This window comes from Balaenoptera ricei, chromosome 12 (genome assembly GCF_028023285.1).
Source record: "Balaenoptera ricei isolate mBalRic1 chromosome 12, mBalRic1.hap2, whole genome shotgun sequence".
In the NCBI taxonomy this organism is placed as follows: Eukaryota; Metazoa; Chordata; class Mammalia; order Artiodactyla; family Balaenopteridae; genus Balaenoptera; species Balaenoptera ricei.
Window position 1 is genome coordinate 87,217,765 of NC_082650.1, and position 17,603 is coordinate 87,235,367.

The 17,603-nt window shown below is 34.8% G+C and overlaps 1 protein-coding gene across 12 annotated transcripts in view; it reads right to left on the reverse strand.

The window, feature by feature from the left end:
* FAM135A (family with sequence similarity 135 member A) overlaps positions 1 to 17,603 on the reverse strand; it is a 119,811-nt gene that overhangs the window by 32,772 nt on the left and 69,436 nt on the right. For 11 of the 12 annotated variants that reach the window (XM_059941825.1, XM_059941827.1, XM_059941824.1 and 8 more), the window contains 2 exons: positions 15,442 to 15,491; positions 9,716 to 9,871 (listed from right to left, as the gene is read on the reverse strand). In XM_059941825.1, coding sequence (XP_059797808.1) covers positions 9,716 to 9,871; positions 15,442 to 15,491 — 206 coding nt within the window. Of the gene's footprint in view, positions 1 to 9,715; positions 9,872 to 15,441; positions 15,545 to 17,603 lie in introns of all 12 variants that reach the window. The other variant, XM_059941829.1, reaches the window with a different exon arrangement.

A 17,603-nucleotide genomic window follows, 5' to 3' on the forward strand; every position in this document is an offset into this window, starting at 1 on the left:
GCCCCTTCTTCCTCTCCAACACTAAGGGAGACATGAGGAAAACTTATCTGCCTGCCTGCCTGTCTGTCTGTCTGTTAGAGGTATTTCCCCCGAGGGCTGTAAAGTGTAAAGAAATGCAGCCTGAAGTCATCTGGATTCCTGCGGCTGCAGCTGGGCCTGCCTCCCCGCCTTCCCTGATCCCTACAATAAGGACCGTCATTTCTGGACAGCAGCCTCCCTACCAGGCTCCGGGCTGAGCACTTTAGTTCCATTCTTTGATTTGAACCATATAAAAACCCTATGAAGTGGATATATGTTCATTTAACAAGCGAGGCAAGACAACATAGCTGGGCCGTGATACACATGGGGTTCAAACAAAGACTTGAGAAAAGGGTCAAGACTTGTGCTCCAACCACTGACCCCTTCCCTTCTGCATTAAGACTCCCTGTTATCGTAAAGTCTTTCCTTTCCTCTCTGCTCCCAGACGAGGTTCTCTGTCTGAACTTTCTCCTGCCCTCATTTCCAGGCAGTGGCAACCCGTGAGCAAGAAGGCTGGCAACAGCACTGTGAGGCCATAACTAAGGCATCACTGCCACCTGATGGCAGCACAGCTTAATTCTGGGCAAAAGGCATGCATAGAAAAAAATGTCAAATTTACAAATTCAAACTCAGGATATGAGTAACAGATATTAATACTTTGGTATATATATATCTGTAAGCCAAGTGTTGAGTATGTACCCTAATTTTAAAAAATCCACTTATTTGGCAATATCAACTATTCAAAATTTAACTAGGACGTTAAAAAAAAAAGGCTTTAAGGGTTCAAAATGGGTGTTTATACTGCTTTAAAGAGTTAAATGTTCCTTTATCTACGTTCACCCTAATATGTTGTTTAAATTGCTAAACAATGCTTACTATAATAATTTTAATAAGTCGTTATTAATATAACTAAATTTATAATAATTTAATATATTAATCACATATTATATAACATTGACTATAATAATTTTATACATGCTCATCCAGGTTAGATTCTAATCTGTAGTGCAGAGTCTAAATATGTGATATATTATCTATGTTGCCTTGAAGAAAGAAGGCACCTCACAAATGTTCACTGAACAAATGTTTCCTTTTTTGAATTTTTGAATTTTATTTTTTTATACACCAGCCTCTTATTAGTTATCCGTTTTATACCTATTAGTGTATACATGTCAATCCCAATCTCCCAATTCATCCCACACCCCCGCCCCGCCACCTTCCCCACTTGGTGTACGTACATTTGTTCTCTACACCTGTGTCTCTATTTCTGCCCTGCGAACTGGTTCATCTGTACCATTTTTCTAGATTCCACATATATGTGTTAATGTACAATATTTGTTTTTCTCTTTCTGACTTACTTCACTCTGTATGGCAGTCTCTAGATCCATCCACGGCTCTGCAAATGGCACTATTTCATTCCCTTTTATTGCTGGGTAATATTCCATTGTATATATGTACCATGTGTTCTTTATCCATTCGTCTGTCCATGGGCATTTAGCTTGCTTCCATGACCTGGCTATTGTAAATAGTGCGGCAATGAATATTGGGGTGCATGTGTCTTTTTGAATTATGGTTTTCTCTGGGTATATGCCCAGTAGTGGCATTGCTGAGTCATATGGTAATTATATTTTTAGTTTTTTAAGGAACCTCCATACTGTTCTCCATAGTGGCTGTATCAATTTACATTCCCACCAACAGTGCAAGAGGGTTCCCTTGTCTCCACACCCTCTCCAGCATCTGTTGTCTGTAGATTTTCTGATGATGCCCATTCTAACTGGTGTGAGGTGATACCTCATTGTAGTTCTGATTTGCATTTCTCTAATAATTAGTGATGTTGAGCAGCTTTTCATGTGCTTCTTGGCCATCTGTATGTCTTCTTTGGAGAAATGTCTATTTAGGTCTTCTGCCCATTTTTGGACTGGGTTGTTTGGTTTTTTTAATATTGAGCTGCATGAGCCGTTTATATATTCTGGAGATTAATCCTTTGGTGATTTGTTTGCAAATATTTTCTCCCGTTCTGAGGGTTGTCTTTTCGTCTTGTTTGTAGTTTCCTTTGCTTTGTAAAAGTTTTTAAGTTTCATTAGGTCCCATTTGTTTATTTTTGTTTTTACTTCCGTTACTCTAGGAGGTGGATCAAAAACGATCTTGCTGTGATTTATGTTAAAGAGTGTTCTTCCTATGTTTTCCTCTGAGAGTTTTATAGTGTCCAGTCTTACATTTAGGTCTTTAATCCATTTTGAGTTTATTTTTGTGTACGGTGTTAGGGAGTGTTCTAATTTCATTCTTTTACATGTAGCCGTCCAGTGTTCCCAGCACCACTTACTGAAGAGACTGGCTTTTCTCCATTGTATATCCTTGCCTCTTTTGTCATAGATTAGTTGACCATAGGTGCGCGGGTTTATCTCTGGGCTTTCTATCCTGTTCCATTGATCTATGTTTCTGTTTTTGTGCCAGTACCATATTGTCTTGATTACTGTAGCTTTGTAGTATAGTCTGAAGTCAGAGAGCCTGATTCCTCCAGCTCCATTTTTTGTTCTCAAGATTGCTTTGGCTATTCGGGGTCTTTCGTGTTTCCATACAAATTGTGAAATTTTTTGTTCTAGTTCTGTGAAAAATGCCAGTGGTAGTTTGATAGGGATTGCATTGAATCTGTAGATTACTTTGGGTAGTATAGTTATTTTCACAATATTGATTCTTCCAATCCAAGAACATGGTATACCTCTCCATCTGTTTGTATCATCTTTAATTTCTTTCATCAGTATCTTATAGTTTTCTGCATACAGGTCTTTTGTCTCCCTAGGTAGGTTTCTTCCTAGGTATTTTATTCTTTTTGTTGCAAAGGTAAATGGGAGTGTTTCTTTAATTTCTCTTTCAGATTTTTCATCATTAGTGTATAGGAATGTAAGAGATATCTGTGCATTAATTTTGTATCCTGCAACTTTACCAAATTCAATGATTAGCTCTAGTAGCTTTCTGGTGGCATCTTTAGGATTCTCTATGTATAGTATCACGTCATCTGCAAAGAGTGACAGTTTTACTTCCTCTTTTCCAATTTATATTCCTTTTATTTCTTTTTCTTCTCTGGTTGCCATGGCTAGGACTCCCAAAACTATGTTGAATAACAGTGGTGAGAGTGGACATCCCTGTCTTGTTCCTGATCTTAGAGGAAATGCTTTCAGTTTTTCACCATTGAGAATGATGTTTGCTGTGGGTTTGTTGTATATGGCCTTTATTATGTTGAGGTGAGTTCCCTCTATGCCCACTTTCTGGAGACTTTTTATCATAAATGGGTGTTGAATTTTGTGAAAAGCTTTTTCTGCTACTACTGAGATGATCATATGGTTTTTATTCTTCACTTTGTTAATATGGTGTATCACATTGATTGATTTGCGTATATTGAAGAATCCTTGCTTCCCTGGGATAAATCCCACTTGATCATGGTGTATGATCCTTTTAATGTGTTGTTGGATTCTGTTTGCTAGTATTTTGCTGAGGATTTTTGCATCTATATTCATCAGTGATATTGGTCTGTAATTTTCTTTTTTTATACTTATCTTTGTCTGGTTTTGGTATCATGGTGATGGTGGCCTCATAGAGGCCTCAAAGAATGAGTTTGGGAGTGTTCCTCCCTCTGCTATATTTTGGAAGAGTTTGAGAAGGATGGGTGTTAGCTATTCTCTAAATGTTTGATAGAATTCACCTGTGAAGCCATCTGGTCCTGGACTTTTGTTTGTTGGAAGATTTTTAATCATAGTTTCAATTTCATTACTTGTGATTGGTCTGTGCATATTTTCTCTTTCTTCCTGGTTCAGTCTTGGAAGGTTATACCTTTCTAAGAATTTGTCCATTTCTTCTAGGTTGTCCATTTTATTGGCATAGAGTTGTTTGTAGTAGTCTCTTAGGATGCTTTGTATTTCTGCGGTGTCTGTTGTAACTTCTCCTTTTTCATTTCTAATTTTATTAATTTGAGTCCTCTCTCTCTTTTTCTTGATGAGTCTGGCTGATGGTTTATAAATTTTGTTTGTCTTCTCAAAGAACCAGCTTTTAGTTTTATCCATCTTTGCTATTGTTTTCTTTGTTTCTATTTCATTTATTTCTGCTCTGATCTTTATGATTTCTTTCCTTCTACTAACTTTGGGTTTTGTTTGTTCTTCTTTCTCTAGTTCCTTTAGGTGTAAGGTTAGATTGTTTATTTGAGATTTTTCTTGTTTCCTGAGGTAGGCCTGTATTGCTATAAACTTCCCTCTTAGAACTGCTTTTCCTGCATCCCATAGGCTTTGGATCGTCGTGTTTTCGTTGTCATTTGTCTCTAGGTATTTTTTGATTTCCTCAGTGACCTCTTGGTTATTTAGTAATGTATTGTTTAGCCTCCATGTGTTTGTGTTTTTTACGTTTTTTTCTCTGTAATGATTTCTAATCTCATAGCGTTGTGGTTGGAAAAGATGCTTGATATGATTTCAATTTTCTTAAATTTACTGAGGCTTGATTTGTGACCCAAGATGTGATCTATCCTGGAGAATGTTCTGTGCGCACTTGAGAAGAAAGTGTAATCTGCTGTTTTTGGATGGAATGTCCTATAAATATCAATTAAATCTATCTGGTCTATTGTGTCATTTAAAGCTTCTGTTTCCTTATTTATTTTCATTATGGATGATCTGTCCACTGGTGTAAGTGAGGTGTTAAAGTCCCCCACTATTATTGTGTTACTGTCGATTTCCTCTTTTAGAGCTGTTAGCAGTTGCCTTATGTATTGAGGTGCTCCTATGTTGGGTGCATATATATTTATAGTTGTTACATCTTCTTCTTGGATTGATCCCTTGATCATTAGGTAGTGTCCTTCCTTGTCTCTTGTAACATTTGTTATTTTAAAGTCTATTTTATCTGATATGAGTATTGCTACTTCAGCTTTCTTTTGATTTCCATTTGCATGGAATATCTTTTTCCATCCCCTCACTTTCAGTCTGTATGTGTCCCTAGGTCTGAAGTGGGTCTCTTGTAGACAGCATATATATGGGTCTTGTTTTTGTATCCATTCAGCGAGCCTGTGTCTTTTGGTTGGGGCATTTAATCCATTTACATTTAAGGTAATTATCAATATGTATGTTCCTATTATCATTTTCTTAATTGTTATGGGTTTGTTTTTGTAGGTCCTTTTCTTCTCCTGTGTTTCCCACTTAGAGAAGTTCCTTAGCATTTGCTGTAGAGCTGGTTTGGTGGTGCTGAATTCTCTTAGCGTTTGCTTCCTCTGTAAAGCTTTTGATTTCTCCATCGAATCTGAATGAGATGCTTGCCAGGTAGAGTAATCTTGGCTGTAGGTTCTTCCCTTTCATCACTTTAAATATATCATGCCACTCCCTTCTGGCTTGCAGGGTTTCTGCTGAGAAATCAGCTGTTAACCTTATGGGAGTTCCCTTGTATGTTATTTGTCGTTTTTCGCTTGCTGCTTTCAATAATTTTTCTTTGTCTTTAATTTTTGTCAATTTGATTACTATGCGTCTCAGTGTGTTTCTCCTTGGGTTTATCACGCCTGCGACTCTCTGTGCTTCCTGGACTTGGGTGGCTATTTCCTTTCCCATGTTAGGGAAGTTTTCGACTATAATCTCTTCAAATATTTTCTCGGGTCCTTGCTCTCTCTCTTCTTCTTCTGAGACCCCTATAATGCAAATGTTGTTGCATTTAATGTTGTCCCAGAGGTCTCTTAGGCTGTCTTCATTTCTTTTCATTCTTTTTTCTTTATTCTGTTCCACGGCAGTGAATTCCACCATTCTGTCTTCTGGGTCACTTATCCGTTCTTCTGCCTCAGTTATTCTGCTATTGATTTCTTCTAGTGTATTTTTCATTTCAGTTATTGTATTGTTCATCTCTGTTTGTTTGTCCTTTAATTCTTCTAGGTGTTTGTTCTTTAATTCTTCTAGGTCTTTGTTAAATATTTCTCACATCTTCTTGATCTTTGCCTCCATTCTTTTTCCGAGGTCCTGGATCATTTTCACTATCATTATTCTGAATTCTTTATTTGGAAGGTTGCCTATCTACACTTCATTTAGTTGTTTTTCTGCGGTTTTACCTTGTTCCTTCATCTGGTACATTGCCCTCTGACTTTTCATCTTGTCTGTCTTTCTGTGAATGTGGTTTTTGTTCCACAGGCTGCAGGATTGTAGTTCTTCTTGCTTCTGCTGTCTGCCCTCTGGTGGATGAGGCTATCTGAACAAATGTTCTTTAAGTTCTTTTTATACAAACCTGATTTATGCTTACTATTAGATACAACCCCTACTGGTTTAAGTTATTTGGTTTCTTAATCCACAGTACATTTTAAAGAGCAAATGAAACCAAGGGAAAAGGAGAATTAGAGTATACATAGTATATATAGGCATTAAATATACATAAGTATACTAGGCAAAGGAAATGAGAACTTGATGCTGAAACACAAAGGCCCCCCTTAAAGAAAACCTAGAACATTCCCATAAAAAGCAGACAAAATAAGTAAAAAATTAATGTAACTTGGGCCTCTCTAATGGAGGATCTACTGTCCAGACATTTTGAGTGCACAGGACACCAGTGCACTATTAAAGCAGAACACATTATACAAGATTCATAATGATAACTAAGTCACTTTGAAAGGGTTAAATTAGGTTCCATATACTCTGCTTCAGAAGGTAAGCAACCATGAAGCACACTAGAAAGTTTTCTTTAATAGACTAAGTTTTTCAGAGCAGTTTTAGGTTTAGAGAAAAATTGATCAGAATGTATAGGGAGTTCCAGTTATACCCCAAGCCCCCAAGTTTCTCCTATTATTTACGTCTTGTATTACTGTGATGCATTTGTTATAACTGACGAACCAATATTGATACATTATTATTAACTAAAGTCCATCGTTTACATTAAGGTTCACCCTTGTTGTTGTGAATTGTATGGGCTTTGACAAATGTATAGTGACACGTATCCACCATTATGATATCATAGAGAACAGTTTTACTGTCCTAAAAATCTCCTATGCTCCACCCACTAGACTCTCCCCCAATCCCCCTGAGCCCCTGGTGACCACTGATTATTTATTTATAGTTTTTCCTTTTCCAGAATGTCATAGAATTGGAATCATATAGTAGGTAATTCTTCAGACTGGCTTCTTTCATTTAGCAGTGATATACTTTTAAGGTTTCTCTATGTCTTTTCATGGTTTGATAGCTTATTTCTTTTTATTACTGAAAAATATTCCATTGTGTAAATATACAACAGTTTGTTTAACCATTCACCTGATGAAGGACATCTAAGTTTTGGCAATTATTAAAAAAAAGTTGCTATAAATATCTGAGGGCAGGTTTTTGTGTAGACCTAAGTTTTTAACTAATTTGAGTAAATACCAAAGAGCATGTTAGCTGGATTATTATGTAAGAGTATGTTTAGATTTATATGAAACTGTCAAACTGTCTTCCAAAGTGGTTGTATCATTTTGCATTCCCAACAGCAATGAATGAAAATTCCTGTTGCTCCACATCTTCACCAATATTTAGTGCTGTCAGAGTTTTCAGTTTTAGTCATTCTTACAGGTGTGCACGGTATCTCACCGTTGCTTTAATTTGTAAATCCCTAATAATGTATAAGTTGGGTATTTTCCTTCCCCCAAGTGAAAGGCTATAGAGGGCCTGAGCTGGGTCCCCCAGGTCAGCTGGACTCTAGAAAGACAGTTTCTGAGGAGGAAGGTCTTGTTAAGAAGGACAGAATGCTCTGGATGTATTTACAAATGGCTATTTCCCCCTCTCCCTGCATGAGGGGATTACTCTGATTTGAAGTATGTGAACCTGGTAGGGTTCCTGGAGCTAAAACCCACAGAAGTGTGGGTGTCTCCTAAGACTGGGCCCTCCTGGAGTTATTAACTCAAGCTTGTTCACACTGAGCCTCCAGAAATTCATCAATTACAGTTTAAGTTTTGCTCTCCTGGTACTGGCTCCTGGTGACTTCCGTTCATGGGTTGGTTTCTGCTTTGGTAAGATGTGATTCTCTGTAACTGGCTAGCCATCTCTCCAGTTTGGGGGTCAGGAGTTTATCCTGTGGCCTCAGTTCTCTAATGGACCTAAAAAGATGTGTGGATATTTGGATTGTTCAGCTCTTTTCTTGATGTTAGAAAGGGAGTGATGAAGTCCAAGCCTCTTAAAGCTGGATCAGAAGCCAGAAGTCCAGCAAGTACTTTCAAGCCACAAGTATAAACTGGCCAATGACTGGGAGAAGCTGGTCGTAACGAATGAAGAGATGAGGAACCTTAGCAGAAAAATGAAACTGTCAAAAAAAGAAAAGAACCAAAGGCAAATTTTGGAAGTAAAAAGTATATATCTGAAATGAAAATTTTACGAGACAAGATTTAGAGCAGATTAGACACTATAGAAATGAGTTAGTGAATTCAAAGATGGAACAACAGAAATTATTCACACTGAAGAGCACAGAGAAAAACTACTAAGAAACAAAAGAATATCAAATAGTGTAACGTAAGTGAAATCAGAGTGCCAGAGAGAGAGAGAGTAAAGGGGAAAACTGGGGCAGAAAAATTCTGTAGGTATAATGGCTAAGATTTTGATAAAAATATCACCCTGCAGATCTGAGGATCTCGGCAAATCATGAGATAAATAAACATAAAGATAAATACCAAGAAAATATATAAATATATATTTAGATAAATATAAAGAAAATATATAAACTACAAGCAAGATAAATATAAAGAAAACTGCAACAAGGCACATCAGAGTCAAATTGCTGCAAACCAAAGATAAGGAGAAAATTATAACAGCAGCTGGAGGGAAACAACAATATAAATGACAACTGATTTCTCATCCGAGATTATGGAGGATGGATGATAAAGGTATGTCTTTAAAATACTGATACAGGAGAAAAGAGTTAATCCAGAATATTGATTAAACAACAACCGTATCAATCAACTTGACCTAATTTATTTATTTTTGGCTGTGCCATGCACCTTATGGCATCTGAGTTCCCTGACCAGGCACTGAACCCAGGCCACTGCAGTGAAAGCGCCAAGTCCTAACCACTGGACTGCCAGGGAGTTCCCAACTGTAAATATATATGTACCCAACACCGGAACACATGAATATATTAAGCAAATACCAACAGATCTAAAGGGAGAAATAGAAAGCGACACAGTAAGTCCCCTACATACGAATGAGTTCTGTTCCGAGAGTGTGTTTGGAAGGCCAATTTGTTCGTAAGTCCAACAAGGTTAGTCTAGGTACCCAACTAACACAATCAGCTATATGGTACTGTACTGTAATAGGTTTATAGTACTTTTCACACAAATAATACATAAAAAACAAACAAAAAATAAAGAAAACATTTTTGATCTTACAGTACAGTACCTTGAAAAGTACAGTAGTACAGTACAACAGCTGGTGCTCCTTAGCAGTACCAGCTACATCACCGCTGCTTTTCCACTTGCTTCCGGACATCCTACACTTGAAATAAAGATACTATACTACTGTATTCTATACAGTACAGTACAGTAAAATACACAAAAGCACAACCACTTGTAGAGGATGCACGCACGTGACAACGTAGCCAGACGTGTGAACTAACTTACGTGATTGGACACGCAAACGTGTGTTCGCATCTTTCAAAGTTCACAACTTGAAGATTCGTACGTCGGGGACTTACTGTACTCATTAAAATGCTCTAACATCACTTTTTTTAAACTTACCCTCAAAGTATGGTGCTCTTGTGCTAGTAATAGTCTTAGCTCTTCATGTAGTGTTATAACTTCCAGAAACTGTCCCCATAAAGCCATTAGAAGTGAGCAAAGTTGTGCGAGATTCATATTTATAAGTTCTGCCAGTTCATCAGGATTCTCTATTTTCTGAAATGACAAGGAAAAAAATCTTTACTGCTCTCTGAGAATTACCATAACACATCTATATATATTACTGAGAATATTAATACAAAGGCAAATTTTTAGTTTTAAAAAATGTGTCTGTGTGCGCTTGCATGTGTGTGTGTGTGCTTGCATGTGTGTGTAGAGAGAGACCAACTGACCCATGGCTTTTTTCTATCTGACAGTTACTACAGCACTTTTCGACCATTTAACCAATATTTAAATACCGGAGGTATCTTGTTACTGAAATAACATCATAGTCTAAAGTTACAAATCAGGATTCTATAGAACATGATCAAATTCAAACACTAAAATACTGGGAATTTTAAACACAATGTACAAATCATGATGAAAGTTATAAAAATTTTGAAAGATGATGAAATCTTAAAATCTGATTTTTTTCCCAATCAGCTAAGTACTTAAAAGATCCGTAACTCCTCGGAAAGGACTGAGACACTCTCTAAAGTACTGCTTTGCCCTCATACCTGTGCTCCTAGATTTTATTTTGCTTGTGGGGATCCTTTCATAGAGCTGTCGGACACTTCCTTCCTTCTCTTTTCTAACAATTCACTCACCCAGTATTTACTGGGCACATTTTACATGCTAGGGCCTACATTCTACAGACACCAAGATTAATATGAAAAGTTCGCAGTCTAATGAGGAAAGAAAAGTGGGTAAACAATTACAATATACTATTATGAGTGTTCTAATAGTGGTATTAAATTATCCCATTTATTTAAATATTCACCTAAACTGATGATGGAAGTTAAGAGTACTGAATGAGATGAAGAATCTTCTAAAAGGCATTTGGTTTTCTTGAATTGATAAAATAAGAAATTCTAAACAAAGAATAACAAAGGACTATAAATCAGAATGATGTTTCTCTTTGGTCAAGCATTTTTATCATGAGGACAGGCTTTTCTTCAATACACTGAGGCAGCAGTCAGTCTTCAGGGAGGTAGTATCTTGACGCAAAAATCTGTCTTTTACTAGAAACACTAAGAAATCTACTTTAAATACATACATGGGTGCTGATCTCATTTTCCTACTGTAAAGACGGAAGAAGTCGTCTGCTCAGATTGAAGCTGACAGCCATTCCCGCCTACACACCAATGATGGCCTCATTTACGGCTCTGGATCACATCTCCCTGAGTTCTAGATCCAGCATCTACTGGATGACTGTACTTGGACAGTTCAATGTATCCCAAACTGCACTGCACCCTCCCTTTCTAAAAACAAACAAAACCCCCAAATGTTGCTTATCACATATGACCCTCTTTCTCTCAGTTTGTATTGGCTTCTTTTTGAAGTCTGCAATCCAGCAGGCTTTTCTTCCCCAACCCAAACCAAGCTTCCATTTATCTTCTTAACTAAGAGAACACTTAAAACAAAAACTCAGCAACACTAGTAAGAAAGGAAGGTATCGTGTCTTATTTACTTTTGTGACTCTGGTTACCGGTACACAGTAGTCACTCAATAAATACTTACTGGAAGAATAAATGAATGAATGAATAAGGAATTACAGGCCTCAGATAAGGAAAAAGCTCCCAGAATACAAGGACAAACTCAGAAAACGCTGACAAATTCCAGAATTCTGGAATGGAAGCTAATAGAGTCAACAGATGATAAGTACTGATTGATCAACATACACAGAAATTCTACAGAGGTGTTCTGCCCCAGGAAATGGTTTATAAATGTTATTAGAAATGAAGCTAACAAGTTTTTCATGTCTCCTAAGAACACACAAAAGATTAAAATGTACTATAAAGAAGCTGAAGCCTGCAGTATTGTTTCAAGAATGATTTTAATGGAGTTAGGAAAAGAAGACTAGAATAAGTATTTGACAGTAATTAAATAGCACTATGTAAGGCAAGCAATGCTACACCTAGTATAATCTACACACAAGTAGAACTAATTCTCCTCCAGAGAGCAAGGCTATCTAGATACCTTGTAATTATTAATGGTATTTCTCAGGGATCATGGCACCAAGGTTCTGAGAAAGGACTTTTAGTATTTTCATTATTGGGAAAAGCATCCCTTCAGGTATAAACAAATTACCCCTTTGGTTTATATAACTCTTTACAGTAAGTGTCAAAATATAAATAATAATCATTTCTTTTTTATATTAAAAAGGAAATCAGAATTAAGTTTGACAAGATCTTTTATATGTATAAATGTAAGAATAATAAGACCTTACATTTATATATTTTTTTCAAATAACATTCATTATTTTGTCCTACTCATAGAATTCACTGACCTTGTTTGATTACAAAATGGTGCTTACTTTAATAGACTTGGAAAATGGGGGAAAGCAAAACAGAAAAAAAATAAAGTTCATCTTAGTTTATAGTCTTCAATTTTTTTCAGTTATAGAGAGGAAAAAACCAGAATCATATATAGCTTTATGCCATTTTCACTGGATAACACAGTATGAGCATTTCCCTACATCATCAAACATTTGTTGAAAGCAACATTTTTAAGGTTGTACAACTTTTTTAGATTATGAGTATCCCATGATTTCTTTAACCATTGTCCTACTGTTGGGGATTTATTTAGGTTAATGTTTTACAATATTATAAGTTACACTACATATGAATCTCTGATTGTTTATTTGGTATAAATGGAGAAGAAATACTCTTTTTGGCTTTGGATACATACTGCCAAACTAATCTCTGAGAAAGATCTACGAGGTACAAGAATCTGTATCTCACCGCATCTCAATAAGCATTACGTTGTTATTAAAAAATCACAGCTAGGTTAAAAATGATGTCAGAATATTTAAATTTTTGTTTCTTTGATAACTAAATATTTTTCATATACTTATTAGCAGTTTTTGTAATTCGGTGTCTAACCTATACTAATATGAAAAATGGGGACTAACAGGTTTTCTTATCGATTTGTAAGACCTCTTTAAATATTATTCCACCTCTTGTGTATTCTATCTGCTGTCAAAGTTTACCCTAGTTTACGTTAAATTTTATGACATCCATTTAAATACTGAAATTAAATACGAGTACATAAAAATTTATTAGTAATATTTGAATACATACGTATTATTTTTTAACACTTAGTACAGATGGATATAGAGTAAAGAATAAAACTTTTCCTTCACAGCCTCATCCTTCATGCTAGTTTTCTGTATTTTTGTTAACAGTTTGAAATGTATATGTATGTGTGTATATATATCCTTTCAAATATTTTATATGTAATCTAATCACACAAATATGATCAAATACATACAGAGCTTTTTTTAACATATAAAAATCATACTCATATTTTTCCAACTTCTTTTTTCTTTTAAAGATTTTTGACGTGGACCATTTTTTTTAAAGTCTTTATTGAATTTGTTACAACATTGTTTCTGTTTTACATTTTGGTCTTTTGGCCCTGAGGCATGTGGGATCTTAGCTCCCGGATCAGGGATCGAACCCGAACACACTGTATTGGAAGGCGAAGTCTTAACCACTGGACTGCCAGGGAAGTCCCTATTTTTTCAATTAATATATCCTAGAGAGCTTTTCAGCATGAAAACAGTACCTTGCATCATAGATGAATATATATATCTTGAATTAAAGAATCCATGTCAATGCATAGAGACTTGCCTGATCCTTTCAAATGGCTACATGGGAATTGATAATTCTTTATGTCTGTTGAAATGTATTAGCACTTCTGCGGGACAGATTCCTAAATAAAAACTGTTTTGTGGCAGAGCATGTGTTTTTAATAGATGTTTTCGGAATAGACTGATGAAGTGACCTAAAAAAATGTACCAATTTCTACCCTCACCAACAGCATAGGCAGATACTAGTTTCCCTACACCCTTATCAACAATGCAGATTAGCAGTCACTTTCATTTTTGCAAATTTCATGGTCAAAAAACCCTTTTATTGTTTAAATCTGCATTTCCCTGGTTTTCAGTAAGACTTAGTGTCACCTATGTAGCTAACTTGTTCTGCTAAGAACTGCATTTTGTACATTGCCTCTATGCATATCCCTTTTTCCCGGGAGGTGTTTTGAAACTGATACATAGGACCTCTTTATATATTGTGACTATTAATCATTTGCCACTTTTAAGTACTGCAAATATTTTCTTCCAGTTTATTGCTTCCTTTCAACTTTATTTATATTTTATTTTGTTTTAAAGAAGTTTCAAATCATCAACACCTTATTTTGTCTTTTACTATTACTCTGAAAAAGTTATTTCATATCCTAATATCAGATTGTTTATATATACATGTATATGTAAATTTATCTTCCAAATTTTTCTGGACATTTAACTCTTCAAGTCCATTTAGAATTTGCTTCTATAGTATGGTATTTTACCACACCATTTATGTAACCCAATGTTTGAGATATTTTATCATATATTTAATTCTTAAATATATTTAGTGGCTGTTTCAGTGCTATTTAGTTTCATTGATTTGTCTTTCTAGTCTTTTAGAGAAGTCCTACTCTATTTCCATAACTATAGTTTTATATATATATATGTTAGCATCCACTTGGGCAAGTCCCTCTATATTATTATTATTCAAAAGTTTTTCTTAGTCATCCTTACCTTTCTTTAAGTGATCTTTAACATAAGTTTAAAGTTTCCAACAGGATTTTGATATAGACACATTAATATTATTAACTTGAGAAAAACTGGATCTTTCAGAGATCATTCACCTTTCCGTCTGGGAGTATCATAATGTTTATTCATTCAAATTTCCTTTAATATGTCAGTGAAACACTGTAGATTTTTTTTCCATATTAATCACAAACATCTTATTAAGATTATTTCTAAGCATATATAATTCTTTGGGGCAACTATTATAATGACATTAGCGATTTTTTAAAGAAAACACTTATCTTACTTGAACCGTGGGGAAAGCCTCTAGGATAGTATACGAAATTGTCTATCCTGCCCATGTATAATTTTACAAGGAGAAGGTAAATACCTTTTTCAAAGGTTGTCAAGTCCTCATTTAAATTTACATACAGAAATACAACCTGAAGTCAATATATTTTTGTTTGATTCATGTCTCCGATTTCTTCCATTAATGTAGCTAAACAAGAGTGAAATACATAGGGATCCTAAAATAGTCAAAATACTTAGTTCCATGGGGAAGAAAAAGGAAAAATAATAATCTATTCAATTTAATTGCAAGAATGAACTAGTGGGAAAACGGTCTGAGACAAACTGATCTCTTGAAATAAAACAAACTTTCATTTCTAAACAATATCACTTTACAAAAATATGTAAGTTTAAGTAATGCTTAAAAAATTTTTTCCAGAAATTCTTTGAGTGAACTAATAAGAGAAAAAGGACACTTCTGATCAGTTAATTGTCTTTGCTATTTCATTTATATGCACAATAATATACATTTTAAAGATAATTTAACTTCACGTTCAAGTCAAATGTTGTTTGATCAACTAAGGTGTGTTTCTACCTAGATCAACAATTTTATCTTTGCATTTTAGAAAGGATAAATAATTAATATTTTCTTCAATAAAATACTTAGAAAACAGAATCCACTCAAATAACTTGGTAACGTGAATTTTAAAAATGCAAGTACCTTGACTTCTTCACATAATTCAGTAAGTCGCGCTTCCACATCCATTTCCTCTGAAAGGAGTAAAGAGTAATTGGAGGAAGTATCTCAATGTTAGCTCTGTAAACTGTTTTTGAAATTATAGAAATAAATTAAATTACCTTTAAAAAACCAGAAGGTTGCAAAATATCCGGACTATATTAAATGAATTAAATTTCAATGTAATATATTTTTCTAAACACATTAATCATGCAGGTAATGTGATAATTAGTAAATTCTATGTTCTGATTACAGGCATACCTCAAAAATATTGCAGTTCGGTTCCAGACCACTGCAAAAGAGTGAAAACTGCAATAAAGCTAATTACATGAATTTTCTGGTTTCCCAGTGCATATAAAAGTTACATTTACACTATACTATAGTCTATTAAGTATGCAATAGCATTATGTCTAAAAAAACAATGTACATACTTTAATTTAAAAATATTTTATTGCTAAAAAAATGCCAACCATCATCTGAGCCTTCAGTGAGCTGTAATCTTTTTGCAATAGTAACATAAAAAAATCACTGATCACAGATCACCATAATAAAATAATGATAATAATGAAAAAGCTTGAAATATTGAGAGAACTACCAAAATGTGATACAGAGACACAAAGTGAGCAAATGCTGTTGGGAAAAATGCTGTCAACAGACTTGCTTGCCGTAGGGTTGCCATAAATCTTCAATTTGTGGAAAACACAGTATCCATGAAGCGCAATACAGTGAGGTATGCCTGTATTAAGTAGCGGGTTTCTGTTCTCATAAGAGGCTAACACTGTCACGGAACTACTGACTATATACCTCAAGTAACTTGCACAACTGCATCACAGAAAAGACAAAACATACAACTAAGGTTTTATTGCATTTCACATATTATAAATTCCAGTGATCTTAGCATTTTGTATTACATATGTACATGCTTCACTTTTTACAAAAGCTTTGCTTGTTACAGTAGGTATAGTTCAAGTCAAAATAATTTTTATAACCAAAACATATAAAGCATGCCTGGAATATAAGCTGTTTAATGAAAATGAATGACAAAATCCTTTTCGACCAAAAGTAAGTTTATATTTTAGTTTAATAAATTGAGTTTTCTATCAGACAGTCTAAAACCGAGGCAATTTTTTCCCATATAATCCTGACTTATTTAATGTACGCTACAACCATTTACAAAGGGGGGTGCAGATTAATTTACAATCAAAATGGTAATATTTACAAAGGAGTAGAGAAACTAACAGAATAGAAGACCTATTAGTTACTTTTTGCAGGGAAGACATTTCGCTAAAGCCTGAAATATCATGTTTAGATACACTCAGTTTTTCTTCAGAAATCAAACTAAAATGAGTTCTCCTAAGAGAACTCTTAACAGCATAGGGTCAGCACACAACATTTCATAATCTTGTTGCTGTAAGGGAGTTTAACTGATCATTCTCACACAAAAGCAAGAATACATTCTGTGACATCCCTGAATTCATTCACCAGCTCACTGTCTCGTAAGGTACACTGAATGTTTACAACTTGATAAAAAGAATGATAAGCATTTAAATTTGATAAAATAAGCAGTTACACTGATGTGCTGAACACAACCAAGCTATGATGGGAACAACAAACACTCTGTTGGTAATTAAAACCAGGAGGACACACAAATGTTTTGTAATTCAGAAAATATATAAATAACCCACTGATAACTAAAGAAATCTGCTGAGATTTCAAAAATCATTTCACCGTCAGGTAAATCAGTGGCTTCTAAGGTTAGGTTTTCCAAAAAAAAAGAAAATATCTGGCAGACCCAGTATTAAAATCATAACTTCCATATGCCAACATCTGTTTTCACATCACTCATGATGTTTTCCTTTGATAGAAGAAAATCAGCAAAATGGTCTTAGTAGGTTACATATCCTACCTATGAATTTTTAAAAAATGAAAATAAACTTTCTAGAGTTTTGATACTCTTTTCTCATCTTTACATACAAGAGCCTAAGTGCAGAAACTGGTCCATTTGCATTATGGTTCGTGAGAGCTACTTCAATGCAAACACCTTCAGGGATGCTTAAATGCAAAACTTAACTTCAAAACCTTTGAGTTGAAATGATTTCAACATCATTTAGGATTTTAACTGAGTTTAATTAATTTTTCTTTTAAAA